General features: G+C 41.8%; 1 protein-coding gene across 8 annotated transcripts in view; it reads right to left on the bottom strand.

Annotated features, from left to right (window-relative positions):
* RAD51B (RAD51 paralog B) overlaps window positions 1–22,096 on the bottom strand; it is a 640,680-nt gene that overhangs the window by 210,455 nt on the left and 408,129 nt on the right. For all 8 annotated transcript variants that reach the window (XM_019451449.2, XM_019451443.2, XM_019451447.2 and 5 more), the window contains one exon: window positions 18,997–19,093. In XM_019451449.2, coding sequence (XP_019306994.1) covers window positions 18,997–19,093 — 97 coding nt within the window. The remainder of the gene's footprint in view (window positions 1–18,996; window positions 19,094–22,096) is intronic.

Below are 22,096 nucleotides of genomic sequence, written 5' to 3'. Positions count from 1 at the left end.
CTCACATTCAGCCCGACTGGGCTTACCTCAAGCACACAGACCTGTAATAGTTCTGACAATAGCGTGGAGTTGTCCAATATGTTGTGTTCTGATGTTTTATGTAATTTACAGGCTTTGTGACTTCATGAAAAGCACAAGCACAGAGGATGAAAATGTAAAACATGTAAAAATTCATCAGGTGATAAGAGGAAATCATTTCTGGATGCCTGAGGGGAAAACAGCCCACAACGTTATGATGTAATCCTTTCCATCCTAGAGTGATCAGGATGTCTGATCTTCCTTGTGCCCAACTGAAGATGCCAGAGGAAGAAGACATTTACACAGGACAGATGTGGGCAACCTCATGAGGTTCACAAGTCTCCCCAGCGCCTCTGTGAGGCAACCAGCTGATTCAAAACTAATTAAGTTTTAAAGCCTTGAATTATAGAAAACAGGAATATAAATGAAAGATGTCCATGCCTGACAATGGTGTCAAACTAACACAAAATATAGCAGAATAAAATAACACCTGACAGGAGCACCTGGGTAACTCAGTCAGTTGAGTGTCTGACTCTTGGTTTCGGGTCATGGTTCATGGGATCGAGCCCCGTGTCAGCCTCTGCATTGACAGCACAGAGCCTGCTTGGGATTTTCTCTCTCTCTCTCTCTCTCTCTCTCTCTCTCTCTCTCTCTCCCTCTCTGGCTCGTGCTCTTTCTCTCTCTCTCAAAACAAACAAACAAATAAATAAAAGAAATAAAATAACACCTTACAAAAAAAATCATATTAATCCAATTATGTTTCCCATGATAGCCACTCCAGTTGATTTCATACAATATCCTGGCATGTCTAAGAATATTCCTTATATAATGTCATCACATTCTATTCAATTTCCCTGAGCGTCACATCTAGAATAACCATTTCCCATGATTATTCCTTTCTTTTGGTTAGAGCAACTGTTTAGTGCTCAACACCAGAGGCTCTGTGTCAGTTCCCTCACAAAAACTTAGGCAGGGATCCTGACTCTACCACAAGTTGCAACATTTTACATTGCATTCTTTAGGGAGATTTAGTAAAAGTCATTACAATCTTTATTATTATTATTGTTGGGAAAATATTGTGGAAGATTCTAAGTGCAGACATAGAAATCCACACCCCAAGCATGGAGTGCCCTGCAGTACTATTCTCCAGGTACCTTCCTCTACCCTCTGATTTTCATCTCCAAATACAATGAAAGCTAAATCTAGCAGGCACTATTTGGCTCCTGGAAGATGCAGTGTTGTTTAGTGTCTGGCTTGCTTGGTCTTTGCCTTTTACCTCTTTCTACCTCTCTGTGATTCTCCTTTCTCCTGACTAAAAAACAATGGCTCTTTCCCCTTGGGCCTGCTATTTTCTAATGCATGGCCCTCTGCATCATGAAGCTGGTGATGAGTGATGACCTCACTGTGCTCATTTCTCTGCCAGGCCAGTGCCACTGAGTCGGCTTCTACTTTAATAACTGGAAAGTGGGCAGCAGAAACCCACATGTGATGAGGCTGCTCTGTCTCAAACGCTCCCCATCAGACAGATGAAACAGAGCTGTCTTTCTTGGTGGAGAACACGAGCTATCTTTTATGTCCTCTTAGTTAATGAAGGGTCTTGCTGTAAGAATAGCCTTCCCAGTCCATTAGCAAGATAATTCTCTAAAGAATCTGTGAACACTTCCAAGAACTAAATATGGAACACCAATCTTCAAGTGGCAGGAACGAAATAAAATCGAACGATGCAGCATCAGAGATATGTTCAGAGGCCTGGGAGGGAGATAACTGGGGTTATGATACAACAGCAAGGATTTTTCCCTCTGTTTTATAAGCACCCTCTCAGGATTGTCTATGAGCTGAGATCAATAGCAGCTTGTCCAATAGAAAGTGCGTTTGGTTTCAATTCACTTTCATAACAACAGAGACTAATGCTTAGCAAGATGGAGAACATTAAACCCTATTGTTCAGGCTGAGGAATGACTGGCTTGGGTGGCAGGAAGCAGAACAGCCTCTTCTCTGGACAAGAAAATGCCTGTGGGTAACAAACCTCATTCCCAAACAGTCTTCTTCTTCTTCTTTAATGACAGTGAAAGAAAATCAAAGAATCATCTCAAATCATAGAAGTGGAAGGGATCTCAAAAAAAAAAAAAAAAAATCATCATCTAGAGGAGGACTCAGCCTCCTCTAGAATGTTTTTGTTTCTTAAATAATTATATAAACCCCAAGGCATTGTGATTTAATAAGGTCTAAGGGTCTAGCAAAGTATTTTATAAATTATTTTCCTAAGCCCCTTGTGGAGCCTTTTATTATCTTAAATAACGAGAAAATGAATGGGATTCTTTAAGATTTGCAGCTTTAAGATTTTAGAGGTTGTGAAGTGGAAAAGGTGGGAATTGGATCCAAGTTGTATTCTTTTGGCAAAAGAAAAGACCCACGCCATTGGTTCATGTCTCACGTGACCAGCAACTCACTCTCTATCACTGTAATTATTCAAAAATATCCCACAAGTTACATTCCCTTTTCTCTCACTGATGGAAAAAAAGGCATATTGGATAAGCTAATACAATGGAAGAATTCTGACGTACAAAATGTCCTAATGAAGGGTTCTTCAGGAAAAACAAAAACAAAAACAAAAACAAAAAAACCCCAAAAAACCAACCACCCAAATGGGGAATTATGTAATTTTATCCTTGTATTATTCAGAAAATGGCAAGGGGGAAAATGCCATCCACTGTGTGTTCCTTGAGAACTTCCAATCAAGGGCTCTAGCCATTTAAAAACATGTTTCCTGGCCTCAGACTGGCTATAAATAAATTTAATAAGGATGAAAAAAAAATCACCGCATCATTTACAGTTCTCTCTCAACTCCAGCTGACAAAAATCCACTCCAGATGTTTGTTTTGCGAGAACAACAGCAAGAGGGTGAACTTCAATCATGAGGATGAAAGTCCCAGAAGAAGGGGGTGTGTTTGAAGAGAAAGGGACAGCCAGGTTGGCAGAGAGGGTGTGGACAAACCTGGTTTGATACTGATTTAACAGAAACACGGTAATTAATTTATTTTGTGTGTAAGAAATCCAGTTTATTAGCCTTTCCCCTGTCTCATCACCCCTTTCAAAGCCACAGGGGCTTGGCTGGTGAAGCCTGAAATGGTTGTTTCATAACCTTTGCTTTTAAATTAAACAAATGACCTCAGATTTTGGAGCAGTTGTTGACTCAGGGGAAAGTATGCCATTAAAAGTGTGCCAGAAACAGATTTAATTGGTACAAGTCCCAAAAAGTGCTCGAAAGAGAACAGGCTTCCCGCATATAGATTTCAGGGAAATTACTCAAAGGCCGCACAGCTTTGTCAGAATTTGAGATGTGAAACAAGGCAGCTGAAAGACTCCATATCAAAAGGGTAAATTCAATTCAGGAGATATTAATCTGATTACCTAAGCAAGGCGGCGAATCGGATATGCTCCATTGTGCGCTCTTGTTCAACCTGGACAGCTGGAGGAGCCAATAGCTTCCTTTTCCCCGACATATAATTAAGTTTTAAGAGATGATCGAGTTACGGATACAAAGTTTTAAGAAATATTTCATTCAGGAGTGGTATTTACAGTGCTAGCCTGTTGCAAGAGACATTGTTCACTTTATTTCCTTGAGCCACACTGGAGAGTGTGTGGATCAGGGCCTAGGGGCTTGGTGTTTGTGTTTCAGGCTACAATAAACGCCCTCTGTGCACCTGCCTGGAGGAAAAACCAGTCCAGCCGCCTCCCAAGACAAAAGGGCCCTGTATTAAGTGCTGAAAACCCAGACGTGAACTGACCCTGTCAAATTCCAGCTAGAAAAAAAAATCAATATTTTTTTCCAACCCCAAAGAAGTTGTCATGTAGGTTTTTGGCTTTCCTTTCTCATCCTCATGGAGTCTGAACAACAGTGATCTGTCAGCAGAAGTCACTTTCTTTCTCACGAGTCTCCTCACCTTTCTAGATTCCTTTCCTGATGGTGCAATCCATTGCCTGGCATACTGTAAGCTGTCCTCCAGTGATCAATATATTCCCACTCTTTCTCCACCAGGCCCTTCCCCTGGAACTTCACCTCTAAGGATGTACGTCTTTCCAAAGAGATAGCGTTACTAACTTACATGTTTTCAAAGATTTCCCAAACACCTGCTCATTACCAATTGCATATACGCTTAGAACTGCAGGAATGTTTATCAGTAGGGCAGAATATCAAGATGACACTGCGCCGTGCCCATCGTGGCTCCCAATGCTAGTTGGGCAAAGGCCTTAGTGGGTCATGCATACTAATTGCAGAGGACTCCTCCAGAGAGCTGTTCGGCTTGGACTCGTTCTGGAATTAGTCATGCTAGTCTCGGCTGATCTGTGCATTCTCATGAAGAAAAGGGATTTCTCATGAACTTGGGAACCCAACTACATGAGGTTTTGTTTGTGAAATTTCACTGGCAGCATGGGTAACTTTACCCCCATACACAGATGAATAAACTAAGAAGCGCAAGATGGTTCCCTCAACTTGAGAATGCAACTTGGTTACAAAACCAGAAAATGATCCATAATTGCAATCTCCTACTTCTCTAAGCCAGCTCTGAATAGAGGACAAAATTAATGAAATTATGATTTTGATAATTATTGAAAACTGCCATACATGGTAAGGCTTTGGCTGCAAACCGTTTTTGAATATATTTGCTGATGAACAGCTAAACCCCTTTTAAGGGTTAACAGCTTTCTCAAGGTTGCCTCTACAGCATCTCCAAACTCTGACCCTGAGGGACAGGAAAACCAGATGATCAGCACAGGAAAGCCAGGTTCCCTAACATGACTATTCCAGCAGGATGTGCTTAATTGTTTGTGTCTGGAGTGAGCATAGGAACCAAGTGCAGTTTATCTGATGTGGTGCTCATGAAACAGCTGGCCAAAAAAAACAGTCACCCACCACAGGTGCTAAGCTGCACAGAGCTACCTTGGCCATCCAGGCCAGTTCTCAGTGAAACATGGGGCTGATTTACAGCCTGTAGTTTTATGAGTGATGGAGGCTGTCTGTTGGCTGATATAGGGCCCTGCATACCTTGTGACTCAGGACAGACTGGTCAGGGAGTCATCTTCATGGTGTCCTAATACCCTAAGATGGTGGCCCAAGACACCCAAAGGTCCTGATGGTCTCTCCTCTCCATGAGTGCCCCACACATTTACAATCTGCCTCCCACATCCTGGTACCTCACTAAGTGCTATGCTCAGTGTGATTTTCACTGTGTGTGGACCACTTTTCTGGGCTTTCCTATCTTTTCCTGTCCTATCCATTGTAGCACAACACATACAACCTGTTTAGATGTAAGGTTTGGCTCCATTACCGTATGCAGGAATTCTAGGATTCCAAGATAAGGTTGACAAAAATTAGAATTAACCTTTATGTTCTAGAGGGTAGAGGCCAACCCTGATCTTTTTCTTGTTATCCCCTGAACACCTAGCAAGTTTTTATATTATAGATGCTTCATATGTGAATGAATGAACAACTGAAAGAATGGAGCCAATGCTCAAGTTTTAGGTTGATTCTCATTCTTTTTGGGACAGTAAGGAGCTTTGCAATGAAAAGGAGGGGATACATTTGAACTGTCCCCATGACATCAGTGGCAGGCATATAGATGATGACTCATTGCGATGTGGGAAGAAAATGTTAGAATCTATTTCATTTTTTAAAACCTCTATTTCTGGTGTGTTTTATATAATAGTATAGTAGTTCTACATTTTAGAGATAGCAGTTTTACATATTTTGGGGTCGTGTGCCTAAAAACCATGAGTTGTGGATTCAAAAAAAATGTGAAGATTGCTGTTCTACATAACCAATATAATAGTGACAGTGACAAAGAGATGTGCTAAAATGCTTATAGAGGGTTTGGTCCAGCCTGGGGTTTGCTTTGTTCATCTTTTTTTTTTTTTTTAATTTTTTTTTTTTTTTTAATATAATTTATTGTCAAATTGGTTTCCATACTACACCCAGTGCTCATCCCAACAAATGCCCTCCTCAATGCCTATCACCCACTTTCTCCTCTCCCCCAGCCCCCATCAACCTTCAGTCCATTCTGCTTTGTTCATCTTTAAAGGAGAAACAGAGAAGTTTGTCTGAAACTTGAAAAAGAAATATCGATTTGCCCCTCAAAGAAGGAAACTTCACAAAGGCATCACCTAATGCAATATGTGGCCGAGGGAACAGAGGCCCAGAGAAGTTAAGTGACTTGCTCAAAATAACACAGGTGGTTTGTGGCAGAGCTGGTTGCTGAACACAGGTCTCCTAATTTGAAATGCAGTGACTTATCTACTGTTAAAAACACCTCTGCTCTAAGGTCTGTCTGTAAACAGATTTCAGGGTGCCTACAAAGAAGTGGCCACAATTATCATACCACTTAGCATGGGACACTCAACTCTGGCAATGGCAGGCAGAAATACATGATCATATACTCAGCAGGGTAGTTGTATTAGCATCTTGTAGAACTGAGTATAATATACTGGTCAAGAGCACAGACTCTGGAGCCAGACTCCTGGGTTTGAATCCATGCTAATCACTAGTTAGCTAACCATCAGCAGCTTATGTAAATGCTCCAAGCTTCAGTGTCTTTGTTTCTAAAATGGAGGCAATCATGGAACCCCACAAAGCGGCTGAGATTTTTCATGCTTAGTTTGGTACATATTAAACACTCAATATTATTATCACTAGCAAAAAGAGCACAAAACATTGATTAATTCCCACAGTGCCATTTAAATAATTTACTATTTTCTCTCACCACCTAACAAAGAATTACAGATAAGCCATTTCTAATTATAAAATGCCTTGATAAATGGAAGACTCACCTGATGCTACTCAGAAGCCTGATGCACCAAAGAAATCTCTCCCAGGTTGATGAGGTGAGAAATCAAAACCAGATCTGGCCACCCAGACTTTAGAACGGTTAAAGCTTATTACAAAGTTTCCATTCCCACCCAAAAGTGATTCCCCTCAAAGAGATCAAAACCCAAGCTCTCTAGTTTCATCCCCATTCCCTGTAACCTGTACATTGCTCCCTGAGAAATCTCTTTGAACCACAAAATAATCCTGTCTCTTCCTTGTTTCAATGGCTCCCCATCACCCTCAGGAAAGAATTCAAAGTGACTAGTGTGATGGGTAACACTTTTCACAACCTGGCCACTGCCAATCTCGACAGACGGACCTCATGCCACTCTCTTCTGTGCCAGCCACAGCACCCCTCCCATAGGTCCCCCATGGCACCTGCCTCTAGTCCATAACATGGGCTTTTCTCTAGGCCAGGAGCCCCCTTCCCAACCTCTTTCTCCTCTTGGGAACTGCTACTGATCCTTCAAGATCCAGCTCAAGTGTCTCCTCACTGGAAAGCTCTCCTAGAGAGCTTCCATCCCCAAACCAGGACTCATGCACGCTTTCCACAGTGATATCCTACACCTACAGCCATCACAGCACACTTCACTTACTCATCCATCACACTTTCCCCCTCCTGACTATGAGCTTTGTAAAGAGCTTTTGTCTCTGTAAAGAGCTTTTTAGCCCTTAGCATCTGCCTAGCACAGGACCTAGTAGATAGTAGGTCCCTAATAAACATCCTTTTTGTATATCAGACTAAACTACTTCAGTCACCACTCTGATGTCAATGTGGGAGATTTCCCCTTCAAAAACAGAGTTATTAAGCTCCTGTTCTTTCCCTTCTGACACTTTCCCTGCATTGCCTAATGTTATTTATCACACATATTCAGTGCAGGTACATAAAGTTGAACACACTTTAGAGGAATTTTAAAGCATATATGTTATGTCCAGTGAGAAAAATCACAATAGCAGTTTCATGCTTCTTTAAGGTAAGTACACATCTAAAGCTTCAACTAATTCTTTGATTGCCCCTACTTTGCAGCCATAGGTGCCTCATTGATTCATCAAATATTTATTGAGGAACTACTATTACCAGGCACTATCGTAGGCTGTGATGATCCAGTAGCGAACAAAAGAGACAAAGATTCCCACCTTCAAGGAGTTTACCTTCTAAAAAAGATTTTTTAACATTTATTATTGAGAGACAGAGAGAGACAGAGCATGAGCATGGGAGGGGCAGAGAGAGGAGGAGACACAGAATCTGAAGCAGGCTCCAGGCTCTGAGCTGTCAGCACAGAGCTTGATGCGGGGCTCAAACTCACAAACTGCGAGATCGTGACCTGAGCCGAAGTCCAATGCTTAACTGACTGAGCCACTCAAGGGCCCCAAAGAGTTTACCTTCTAATGACCACAAGACAAGATTTTTTTCTTTTTCTTTTTTCTGATTACCTGAGTTTTGTATCATCTTGTGAAAGTACAAGCTATTTTCCTTGGTTGCAGTTTGATCCCTGAAAGGTCAAGGTGGGTCTTTCTGGTTGGGCCTTGGATCTACCCCTTAAGCTCCATCAACCACTTATTCACTGAGGTTTGTTTCCTGGGCTCTACTTTTAAATATTTCAATTATTTATTTTATCTCGGGGAGGCATGTTCTTTTGTCACTTAGAAACACTTAAGTTATCTTGCTTCTAGCCTCATTCATCTATATATTGTATTTAAAAACAAAACGAAATTTGTCCCCTTAATCCCTAGCCCGCTGGGCTATCATCCATCCTCTATGGCTGAAAGTAATACTTCCAAAAAAAAACTTAGATTCTCTTAGATGTTTGTGTGGGTCTATTAGTTTAGAAACATGGTTAAGAAAATCAACATCACAATCCAGAAAGACCTCACTGTCTTCCACTGAAACACAGAATCCCCTCCCTAGCATACGCACACATACACACACGCACACATCTGCATTTAACCCATCAAACTCAGACCTTCTCCTGAAGGTAGGGAGTAATTTTGTTCCAGCATATCATAAATTGTGGAAAGAACTGAACTTATAGAATTCTCCAGTACACATATTTCAGTTATCCAGCTGCCATCTTGGCTTCTCTGGTTTATCTTGTCTTAAGCAGTGGTAAATGATGGCTGACCATGGGATATAGCTTGTGCTAAGTGCTGGCCACATGTCCCTGAATAGGAGGTGACTTAAATATAAGTAAGCTTAGGCCTCACGTCTCACTGGATTATAATTATTTAGAATAGGTAGTAGATTCCAGATAAATGGAAGAGATCTATCGCATCCCTGAAGAGAAACTCTAGGGTTGACTGTAGATATAAAAAAAAATTTAAGAGGAATCAGATGGTTATTTGAGATTGGAAAAAAATGTCTTTAAATGTTGTTGTTTTTTTTAAACAATGTATTGGCTCAAAAGCACAGACTAGCAATAGGTAAGTAATAGCAATGAGTTGATAAAGAAGAAGGAGAAGATTCGGAGAATGGATGTGACTGATGGGATTGACAGAGGTACACACACCTGTTTTTAGAAGCAAACTTACAATGATATCTGCTCAGTCGGACAAAGTTCTTTAACTAGTCTCCTTGGGAGCTCAGATGGAGACACATTCATCTTGGTATTCTTGGTGCCTAACACAGATAAGAAACCCACTGAATAAAGAATGGTTCTCAAAATATGGTCCCTAGACCAGCAGTATCAACAACGCCTGAGAATCTGTTAGAAACACAAATTATCTGGCCCCTCTCCTGACTGAATGAAGCTCTGGGAGTGGGGGCCCAGCAACGTATACATTAATACCCACCCCACCCTCACCCCGGTGATTCTAATGCATGCTGAAGTTTGAGAACCACTGGAATAGAGGTTCTGGTATGGAAACACAACCACTCTATATCCTTGACTAAAGAACAGCACTACTCTATCTGGAAAGATCATCCATCTTCTTTGATTGAGCATGTGGCTTTGGAAGGGATGCACATGGAACTGTAAGGGAGGAAAGAGAAACATTCTCAGCCACTCAAATAAGCCTCATCAATCATGTTGATCAAGGAAATGACGTGTTGCCAATGGATTATCTTCACATTCTTCTCACAGGGGCTTTGGGAAAAGTCATAAACTCCCTAATGTGGCATGCCAGATGTCCACGATCCACACTGCCTACTTCTCAAGTCTCATCCCTTGCATTTCTCCTACTTCCACCCCCCTCCCCCATACTCCCAGTCATAAGGAATTATTTCAGCTCTTCACATGACCATGCTCTTCCCATCATATCTTTGGTAATGATATGCCCTCTATCTAGAATGTCATTTTTCCATCTCTGTATTCTCAGCACTAAGTATAGCTGCAGGTACACAATGGATGCTCCACTTCCCTAGATATTCAATGAGTTCATTGTCTCCCTACTTCCAATCTCCCTATCCCTAACCATCCTACACATCTCATCCAGATAACCTTGAGAGTGCATAGCTATGATCATTTTAGCATAAAATCTAAATTCAGTCTGGCATTCAAAGTCTGGCCCCAACCCATTTCTAGATTTATTACAAATGACCACCACAGGCAAATGAGGCTCCTTTGCCCTCTTCCCAGCATATCCTGCATTTTCTTACAACACAGATCCCAGATTTACTGAGTACTCTCCAGGAACTATAGAATACAGGAGTGATCAAGACAAAGTCCTGCCCTTGAGGCGATTATATGAAAGCAAAGGAGGCAGGCAGTAAACCCATAGGTTAATTTATAATATGAGGTTAGGTAGTGATAAGGACAATGAAGAAAATTAAAGCAGGCTTGGAAGAAAGAAGAGGATGGGATGGGGCTAGGGGCTCCATCTTAGATAGAGAGGTGAAGAAAGACTTCTCTGAGAAGAGGACCCTTGAGCAACACTGAATGTAGTGAAAAAGGAGGCCAAGGAGGGGATATGGACAAGTGCTCCAGTCAGTGGGAATAGCAAATGCAAAAGCGCAGAGGCAGAAACACTTTGGTGAATGTGAGAAACAAGAGTGTGGGCTATGAGGCTAGAATAGATAGGGGGGAGAGTAACAGGAGATACGGGCAGGACATGGCCCATTTTGAACTTAATGCCTTAGTTCATAGCATTTCCTGATCTTTACTCATCTTTGCCTGTTGAAATCCTTTCTATCCCTCAAGTGCTATCTCCTATATTTTCCTCCCTGGACCCTTCAGATTCCCCTCTGCTGAAAGAGATGTGTTCTTCTTCCGAAATCCTGGAAGCTTTGGTGCACACCGTCTTGTCTGAAAGCACCACACACATTCTACCTAATAATGTTCTCCTTTAGAACTATTCTCAAACTACACTGTAAATATCTTGTGGGCAAGGACCATATCTTGCTCATTTCTGAATTTCCTATAACATTAACATAGTGCATATAGCAGGGGCTCTACAACTCACAAAATCATCAGGTTGGAAGGCACTTAAAGTCTCTTCATTGAGCCAAAAAAGTTGTTTTTGGAGGGGCCATAGCTCTAAAACTATGCTAATATATGCAGGAATGCAGCTATTGCATAGGAAATGTCAGTATGACCAAATGAAATGCAGCTTAATCCAACCAGTATTTATTGAGTGGCTTATCAGAAAAATGGAGAAAAGCAAAGCCCTCAGAGAGAACTGAACCTAGGTCAGAGATCAGCTGGACCATCCTTGGGCTAGACCACCTTGCCAGACCCTGTTATAATCCTCCCCACATCCTAGCAAACATCACAAATGCATTCTGGGTTTTTCATGCCACATTACGATGCAAACTAAGTTCTCCTCTGGGCACCACTCCTAGAAATCAGCCATTCTTCCCTTCTTTATGATCTCTGACCTAGAGGCTTCTCATATTTGGTACAGAATTCTCTTTGATGATGGTAAACACAAATCTGACCTCAGAAAATCCTTCCAATTTGAACCCCTCTGGGATCACACCCCCCCAACTCCCCAGCATCTCATTCTTGGGCTTTTGGCCCCATCATCTCTGTAGTTGAAGCAATTGACAAGACTGGCTTTGGTGTTCTTGTCCCTTCTGCCTTCATGACACTGAGATGGTAACGGGAACATGTGCAGGTCTGGGAAATTAGCCAGTAAATCCTAAGTAGTGAAGAAGTCTGCGGATAAGAGTAAAATATTTTCAAAATATCTAGCCCAGCCTTCCCATGAACCACCTCAAAGACTGTCCCCCAAGAAAGCTCTCTGACGTTCATCTAATTTGATCGTAACGTACCTCATGCTTCCAATATGTCTCTCTTTGGCAAACTATTGCTAGCAAAACAGAGCTCCTGACCAAGAAGCACTTCCTGGTGACTCACTTCAGTGTTCCCTTCCTCCTATTGATCCCTCTTCCTTGGTCCTGTCACTCCCTGGTCTCCCTGCTGCACATCTTTAACAAGCTCCTGTCCCTTTTGAGATTTATAGCTTGTCAGACCTTTGCATGCTGTGTCCATCCTCTCTCAACTCTAGCTGCCCCTACCTCACATAATAATAAGTAGGCTTTCTTTAGCTAAACACCACAGGGTTTTAGTGCTTTTAATCTTTTTCTATAAATTAGGCCTTTTGTGGCATCTGAACAGCTGTTGGAAGTAATATACATTCAGCTAAGTGCCATGGACCCTTGAATACCAGGGAGGGTGGGACATGGGTAGGTGTGGTGTGTCCCTTGTGAATGGAAGCATGTGAGGTTGTGTGTGTTGATATATGTCCTGTGGCTTGGGGATAAAAGGTCAAAGGTCACTAGGACCCTTAACCATTTTTATCCAAAACACACTCCTAAGAGGCAACAGTATCCAAATCCAGGCTTTCATGGGAGGGGCTCTAACTTCTGTTCCTGGCACCAGCACCACCACCACTTGCTTATTGTGTGGCCTTTGAGTAATTCCCTTCTCTCCTTCATGCTTCAGTTGCTTGAGGTGGTTTAAGTGATTCATCATTTTAGGACATTTTAAAATGCTATATAGATGTGTTAATGTTAACAATGCTGATCACAGTTGTTAATGTTAACCTCATAGGCACACGGTGACACTTTATGTTTTCAAAGCAATAATTACAGCCAACCTGCACCATACCCCTGAGAAGTGGATTTTTAAGGCTGCTCCACTCAGACTCTTTTGTACATGGTCCTACCCCAACCAGTGCACATTCTTAGTTTGGGATTGGGCTGTGGAGGACCTTGGAGCTAAAGTATGGAGAGCGTTCTGCTAACTTGACCAACCAACCCCAAAGTCTGTGGTTAATGGATTACAAATTTGGGTAATGCTGGACAATAAATTACAACTATAATAATAAAGCTGAAAGTACACACAATTTAAGCAGAAACACCAGTGTTTTTTATCGGAAATGAAAGAAACCATTGATCATAGCAACTGTCTGAGATTAGCAGGGAGCCACATTTTCAAACATCCTGCAGTAAATCCAGAGCAGATCCAGCTGGAAAGCAAGAGTGGAAATAAAACTTGAAAATTCATACCATGCTTTGAAGTCTGCTTCTTTCACAACCATAAGTCCCTGATTCGCCCCAACCATTCTGAGCTGCTCTTGCTTGTTGAATTTATTTTGAAAGAGACACAAGCCATGCACTTGCATATAATCTTTCAAAGGGACTCCAGCTTTTTGCAGGGATGGTTGCTTGAGGAGTATGAATCCCAAAATACTTTCTCTTGCACATGAAATCAGCCATCAATTCAACTGGAATAGAAAGGCTTCCAATACCAAAACTAGAAACCACTCTTGGTTCTAGTAAGTACCACTTTTTCTCTTAAGTTCTTTCCTTTACCCATCCATGCACTTTTAATTTTTAGTTTTCAAGTGCTATTATCTGTCAAAAACTATTAATGCAGATAAGAGGATACTAACATGCCAGACGCTAGAAATGCCAGGATGGCAGCCTAATCATGTCTTCCTTTCCATGAAGCTGTCTGGGACTCCTGAAATGGGCTGTGTCACCACACTGAAGTTACTGCTATCCCATTAAGTCATCAGAGGAGAGAAAGCCAATGGTGCAGGTTGAGCAGAGCTTCAATCTTGTACAGGAGCCACTGTCACCATACGTCAACCTCACCTACCAACTGTGCTTGTGTGGACAGGAGCCCAGTCCTTCTGCCCAAATCCCAGATGACTTTAGAATAGCGCATGGAGTCTTGGGCCAGCTGGACTGTTAGATCCTTTCTCTGCTGATCAGTATGGGGAAAAGGGATATTCCCTATGACTGAGATCCAGTCACTCTTAGTATTTTCGATGACCACCAGGAAGAATTGGCAAGGGCATCTAAGAAACATGTCCGTGGCCACAAAACAGTCACAATAACCTAGTCAATAACCAGTCACTCGACTTCGTAATAATCTAGTTGCCTGAGTTTCTGTCAACAAAACAAAAAACTAAAAAGGAAAACACTTTGATTCACAGAGACTGGTTGAGAACAATGTAGATTATAAAACCAGAAATCTGGATTTCCACCCTTAGGTTCATAGGGCGATGATTTTTGGTCAATTTGCATAAGTCTTGAAGGTTCCATTCTCCCCACAGAATGAAATAATGCTTGTGAAAGGCAGGCTGAAAATTGACAAGCACACTGTACCTATGAGAAGTTATTCTAACAAAATAGGTAAAATTCAATTTGTGCTCTCTTTCCTTCTCCAAGCACAATGCTATGGGGCAGGAGCAATGCGGAGAAAGTCCTTGACCTCTGGGGTCTGCTTCTCTCTTCTTGGGCTCTCCCACCTGGGAACTGGATAATTCAAGAGTGGAAGAAACCTCAATGAAGGGAATCATACCATGGACCCAAGCAGTGAACATGGTTCCGTCCACATGATCCAAGCAACAAGCCAGCCACAAACTTAGTAAGGGGGGGAAAAAAAACTAGCAACACAAAAACAAAGAACTCTCAACTTTACAAACACTGGGAGGGCAACAGCTGGTCAGCTGAGATTAAAGGAGCGTGAGAGAGCACCTCCCCATCTCCTGACTTCTCCTCCCCCATAGAGGTCCTTGCAGCCAGTCAGGGCTTGCTTTTACAGCTCTGTGAAGATGACCTTGTTCCAGCTAAGATAGGGGCTCTTTTGATCTCAGCAGGGGGATGCTCTGGGCCTGCAGCTGGCAGATATTAATAGTACAGGATCCGCTGGGGTGGAAGAGATCTCTCAGTTGGGCCAGGTCACTTATATTCATTCCCTGCTCTGCATCAGAGCAGAAGGGACTTCATTTCCCTGAATTGGCCCCTGCTGGGTATTTCCCTTAGGTCAACTCAGATCATTTTATCGCTGGCTGCTCTTGGCCGCTTGTTCTCACCCTACAACCGTTTTCAAGGGAGCACTGTTTAAGCCGTGCCCTCTGCTCTGCAGCTGAAATCTATTACAGGACAGGGTGGACCCTGAGCTCACCCCATCGGTGTGTTTCTCGCTCTCACAAGTTTGCACACACATCTTCTTGTGTATAGGTCTGTGTGGGGGAGAGGCAGAGAGGGCAAGAGACAGACAAGACAGGAATTGTTTAGAGTCAGGAGAGAGCAATGTGGGGAGAGGAGGCTCTTACAAGTATGCCAAAGTATCAATGCTAAGATTCCTGAAGATCCTTTCTATTATGCTTAATCTAGGAAAATACAAGGCCATTCTTCCCACACCATAAATCAGAATTTTAAAACCCCATCAACAAGTGAATACTCCTGATCTTCAGACCCACATCGTGATCTCACAACGGTAGAGCTAGAAAAGACTTCAGCAATGTTGTATTTATCCAGCCTGTCCTTTAATAGAAAAAAACCCAAGTTATCAAAAGACCTGCCCAAGATCACAGAGCTAATAACACAATGTCAAAGTTGATACATGGGATGCTGGAGACAACAAAATAATTTATACCTGTTAATCATAGTGGCATTAACAACCATTGCAATGTATTTGAATAGGTAGGTATAAATGTTCTAGGAAAATTGTCCATTTTAGTTTAGTGGCAAGGAACTTCATTATAGACTTCAGGAAAAAATATTTCTATAGCCTCTTTACCTGCTCAGCTATACAAAGGAAAGCTCTAGAAAAATCAATTATTTCCATTGCCCCTAGGATTTTATAATTTTAAAAAGTTGTCAAAGGATGAGCGGGTAAGTCTCCCCTTGCCCTGAACACACCTTTACCATTTTCTGGAAGCAGTTACACCGGAGCCCCAAAACAATTTCCTTTGTATCTGTTTTGTTCCTCTTCTTTGCTTAAGATAAGAAAGCCAAGACAAAGCAAAGTACTATTACTTATCATTTTTTTTAAGTTTATTTATTTTGAGAGAGAGAAAGAGAGAAAGAGAGAATCCCAAGCCTACTCTGCACCATCAGTATGGAGCCTGAAATGGGGCTCAAACTCATGAACTGTGAGATCACAACCTGAGCCAAAATCAAGAGTCCAACACTTAACTGACAGAGCCACCTAGCCCCGCCACCCCCCCACTGCTGGTTTTTAAATAAGGAAACAAAAAATGTTTTTTTCTCCTCAAGGCTGACTAAATGAGTGTGTGTGTGTGTGTGTGTGTGTGTGTGTGTGTGTGTATGAATGAAATAAATCACAATTTTTAGTCAGGTGCTTTGTGTGAGTCTCATGGTTACTGTTTACAAGGTATTTACTTTGGTATCCATTCAGCATTTATTTACTGCCTACTATAAGCCTAGAACTTTTCTAGTCACTTAGGCACAACCATAGATGCAAAAAGAATACAAGATAGCTGGTGCCCTTAAAAAAATCTTCCAATCTAGGGGCACCTGGGTGGTTCAATCAGTTGAGCATCAAACTTCAGCTCAGGTCATGAGATCACAGTTAGTGGGTTTGAGCCCCGTGTCGGGCTCTGTGCTGATAGCTCGGAGCCTGGAACCTGCTTTGGATTCTCTATCTCCTTCTCTCTCTGCCCCTCCCCTGCTCTGTGCTGGGTCTCTCTCTCTCTCTCTCTCAAAAACAAACATTAAAAAAAAGTCTTTTTTTTTAATCTTCCAATCTAGTCAGGAAAACATGAAAAGTTAAATTAGTTTTCCTAGACCTTTTCTTTAGAAAGCAGAACAGGTAGAAGGGTCACAGAGGAGGAAGAAGGAGTGAGACCAGAGCAGACTGGAACAAACAAGGGGATTTTGTGAAAGTGGTGGCCTTTAAATAAATCTTGAAGGGGTCAGGGAATTTGGGAAGAAAGGAAGCAGTAGAAGTGAAAAAGGGAAATGCTATTTTAGATGGAACATGCTGTCTCTGCAGTGGCATGGAGACAGGAGTGGGGAGTGGTGGGCAGAAAGTCAACATGGTTGGTATAGGAGTTCACCCAGGACATTGGCAAGAACCAAGGGGAACAGGAAGAAAAGGGCAGACTGTGAGGGGTAAGGAAGCATTAACCGTCTCTAGTGGTATTTTGGAAACTGATCCACACAAAAGAAAAGAAAAGCAAAAAAATCCTGATTTTTAGCATGTGCTGATTCCCATGGTGTAAATCCTTCCACCCTGGCTGATTTCAAGCTAACAAACCACCTGAATATTTTAAAAGTGACTTCTTGATTTTAGCCCATTCTCAGGAAATGAGCTAAAACAACTCCAAGATTTCCGAGTAGGAAAGTGACACAGTAAAAGGAAGCCAGATTCGGAGAGTTTAATTTGGTGATGGCAGAATGGAACTGGTAGCGAGGCTAGAGTTGGGAGGCCATTTTGGGATCTATAAAAATAATCTAACTGTGAGTTTAATAAGTCAGCTGATCACAATGCAAATTACAAAGAAGAGGTGCCTGGCTGGCTCAGTCAGTACAGCATGCAACTCTTGATCTCAGGGTCATGAGTTCAAGCCCCACACTGGGCATGGAGCCTATTTAAAAATAATGTATACTATCCATAAACATTTTTTTAAAAATTTACAAAGAACAGGGGACAGAGGAAAAAATATTATCTGGAAAGAAGAGCCAAGAAGACTAGATGACAGGAGTACAGGGAGGGAAGAAGAGTAAACAATTCGGGTTTTCGGTCCAGGTGGTGGGGGGAGAGATGAAACATCACTGAATGTGGAAATAGGGGACACAGGGCATTTTACAACTTTAAAAAATAAGTAATTAGGTTTTTTTTAATGTTTATTTATTTATTTTGAGAGAGAGAGAGAGTATGTGTGTGAGTGGAGGGAGGGAGAGAGAGAGAGGAAGACAGAGAATCCCAAGTAGGCTCCTCACAGACGAGCCCCACTCGGAGCTTGATCTCATGAACCATGATATCATGACCTGAGCCGAGATCAAGAGTCACGCTTAACTGACTGAGCCACCCAGCTGCCCCCAAGTAATTAGTTTTCACTCTGAAAACACCTAGAAGCAAGGGCTGTGGTCCTTCCAATTCTCGAGATGGTAAACTGCGGCCAATCCATGCAAGACCACCTGGAAGTCAGGAGCCTCACCAGGCCTGCAAGTCCCATCTGCTCCCTCGTGAAGACTTCGCAGAAAATGGAAGCACAGAGGGATCTGTCACAGCTAATGCACATTTATCCAGCCCACAACCAGCAGAGCTCCAAAATGTCACATAAGAACTTTCAATAAAACTAGAAACCACCCACTGGCTCAGTGGTGTAATTCCCCTTGCTACGTAAACCATAGCCAGCCTGACCTTTGCTAGCATGGGAGGGTGGAGAAAAGTTTGCAGATTTACCGACGTGGAGAGTTTTTCTTAATCTTTCTGTAAAGCTGGTTGGGAATGCCCCATCTCCAGCACATGATGCCGGTATACACTTTCAGCCAGTCCCAAAGCACCCAGCACCAGCAAAAGGCTACATTGCCATGGGACCACCAGGAAAGCCAACCTGTGAGCATCAATCTCAAAAACCAAGCCACTCAGCAGTTTGCCAGCCCTCATACTAAGGACCCAAAGCAACCTACGGAGCTGTGACAAGGCTCAAAGTAGAGGTGATGGATGTCTATGAGGGTGCTTCACTCAGATGAAAAGGGGAGCTCGCCTCTGGAGACAGGGCAAGAGACTCTCCAAATAGAAGGGACTGGATGCCAGGAAAGTTGGCTAAGCTAAACCTCCAGGCTCTGGCCAGGTTCACTGGTCAGGGCCTGTTAGCCCAATCTCCCCGCGCAACATGGGGCAGAGAGGAGAGGCCGTGGGACTGTACGTCAGTGTCAGATTTCAGCCCCTCTAGGACAGATCCCTTACCTTCAGACAGGGACAAATCATCAGCTGGAGACACCAGGTCTGCCTGGGAAGCTAGGGCTCCACTTAGATGCGTTGTAATTTGATTCGTCAAGATAACCTGTGAACAGACAGGGAGAAGGTGGGGGAAGAGAGAAGAAAGAGAGCAAATTAATTATTAGAGCTCTCAAAAGACAGACTGTGGTTCAGGGGAGGACTGATAAGCACACAGGTAGGAAAACCCCAGCTCCGACTTTCATCAGTTTTATCTTTAGGCCAGAATATCTAGCAAAACCTATAGGTCACTGAAAACACAGAAAACGGGAAACACGCTTCTTTTAGAGCTTAAACCACCAATCAATTCTTTCTCAATGCTGAGTAAATTGGGACTGAGAGGTGCTGTCGTATTAGCTAAGTAACAGAAGTCTACCCAGAGAGAATTAAGATGCATAGGAACACATTTTGTCAAACTTCAATTTTTAGGATTATATCCACAACCCAAGACATTGCTAGTGCTAAATAAAAGCGGTAATTTAAAATTTGAATGCCTACAGCGTCTTCCTTATTAACTCAAGGTCAGAGTTTTATTTCCAAATTTGTGAAACTGTAATAAGATTCATCTGTAAAGGAACAACACTGTTCTTTTAAATTCATTGAACGCCAACAAAAAACTTCCAATCTCACTATGTATTTAAAACACAAATTAATATAATCCTACCTACGCAAAATAAGGCTCATGACATTTCAAATCCATATGATCCACTGCCACACAGTGGCACTTGATTCAGCCAAGAAACCATTCTTTTCCTGAAAAATCTTCACTTATAAAGTTTACTATATTGCTTAGAACCCTGAAGGAAGAATACACTACAGATTCTCTCCTGGAACATTACAACATGACTCACGCCACAATCATTTCTCAAGATTTTGTTCCCATGATGCGTAAACACTGTGAGCATCCTGGTCACTCAGAGGAAACCTCCCTTCTGAAAAGGGTACTAGGCATTTAGTATCTGGAATAAGCATCTCGTTGGACTGTCTTGGTCTGTCCCAAGGGTCAGCTACGATTTTGTTGCCACCCTAATTTGAACAGAAATGGAAACTGTCTCTATTCTTTATTGTCCAGCTTCTCAGCCACACCTCTGTCACTGTCTCTTGAATGAACCAGGGCCACATTATAAATCCTATACCAATGGCAGTTTAATTGAGGGCTGAGAGGTGGAGCATGATGGCAAGGTCAGGCAAAGAAATGAAGTACTCTATTAGCAAAGACGACCTTTCCAAGGTCTTTGTTGTGTCAGCTAGGCTTGTGGGTCTCTAGCTATGCTGTAGCGATGATCAGACAGTGCAGCCTTCTACTGAGTATTTGCTAACCTTGTCTTCATATCCTTCTGTATTGCCTCTTTTCATCTGGACTGGTGAGAATCACATACTATATGCCTTCAATTACAATGGCTTTATACAGTCAAATCACAGCCTGCTCTTTCAAGAACAAATGTTCATTTTTAGGAGTATGAATAAAAATGAAGTCCATTTCTCTCTTTATAATATAAGGCATATGCTCTGGAGTTTAATAAAACTGGGTTCAAATTCTGACTCTGACACTGTGCACCTTGGGAAAGTTACTTAAACTTTTGAGCTTCATTTATTCATAGGTAAAAATCACACCTATCTTATAGAATTTTTACCAGAATGAAGTGAGATAATCAATGTGAGGTACCTAACATAATGTCCGGCACATAGTAAATATTCAATAAATGGAAGCCATATATTGTTGTTATATAGGTTAATAAGTTAGTAAACGCCACGTGCTTCAAACGACTGGATCTAATGTGAGAACACTGAATTACAATTTTTCTACATTAGGATATACTTCAGTACTTGGTCGTTTCTACCAATCCTTAGTCCTTCTTAAGTTTTATTCAACTGCTAAGAATTTATGTTAAAATACCAGCAAGAAAAGTAACAGTTATTTAAAGGCAGGTCAATAAGATACTGAAAATACCATGACCGGAGTTTTATTTACCAATGAGCAAAACACTGTATCTGTCCGCCCTAGTTTTTTAAAATGTGAAGCTTCCGAGAGATAAAAATAGGTAAGCTCTACTTTTTTAGAGGATTCTTCTATAAGATGGCTTGGTGAAAATGAAATAACTCTAATGATATGGCAATAGTAATATGAAAAAAATATATATATTGAATACTTACCTTCCAAGGCAGGTTACCATATATACAGGAGAAAATAAAGAGGTAAAGGCACCATATGTCTTCTCTAGAAACTTGTAAGTTAAAAGACAAGCCATTTACCAAAATATTCAGTTCATTTTTCCCCTCAATTTCATTACCATTCCACTATAATGGAAACTTGTCCTGAGATGATGGTTTTGTATACCCAACTATTAAGTTCTATTCTGCGGAACCAAAAACCAAACTGCAGACGTCCCTCAGAAGGCACTCACTCCAATTTACACTCCCAATGGAAGACCAGATGGAAGAGAAAACATTTCACTCTCCAATGGCAAGAGAATCAGCTCCTAGGGGGTTTTGCTAATAATCCTCTTTTTTTTTTTTTTTTTTAAATTGTGCATCAGAAAGCAAAATCACTGAAAGGATACATAGCAACCAAACTCAGGGGTTTGCTAATCACACCATCTTACTAAATTGTTGTGGTTTTCTAAACCCGTGTTCAGTAAAATGATAGAATGGAAACATTTTCAAATAGCATCAATTACAAATAATCATGACTTGGGCAGAAGCCTATAGACATGTTGTCCTCTGAGGCAATCTGGAGACTTGAAAACTACACTCTTAAAATAACTTATAAAATACTACTACAGTTTATAAACAGAGTCTTAACACTATCTGGTTTCTGAAAATTTGTTCTGACACTTCAGAAGGGCTTTCCCGCTGCTTTGCTCCATTGGAAAGCTTGGGGCTTCTGATGCTTGGTACTATATTTGTGTGACTGCAGTTTGCACAGTAGTAGGGTTAGCGCTTGAGAGTCAGACCGGAGTTCAGACCCTGGGTTCTACCACTTACTAGCCGTATGACATTGGACAAGTCTCATAACCTCTCTGGTATGATAATTCTGAACTCACAGGGTTTCATTACACTGGATAATGCA

This window comes from Panthera pardus, unplaced genomic scaffold (assembly GCF_024362965.1).
Source record: "Panthera pardus isolate Hobbes unplaced genomic scaffold, ASM2436296v1 HiC_scaffold_24, whole genome shotgun sequence".
Lineage (NCBI taxonomy): Eukaryota > Metazoa > Chordata > Mammalia > Carnivora > Felidae > Panthera > Panthera pardus.
This window is presented reverse-complemented; position numbering and strand designations above follow the sequence as displayed.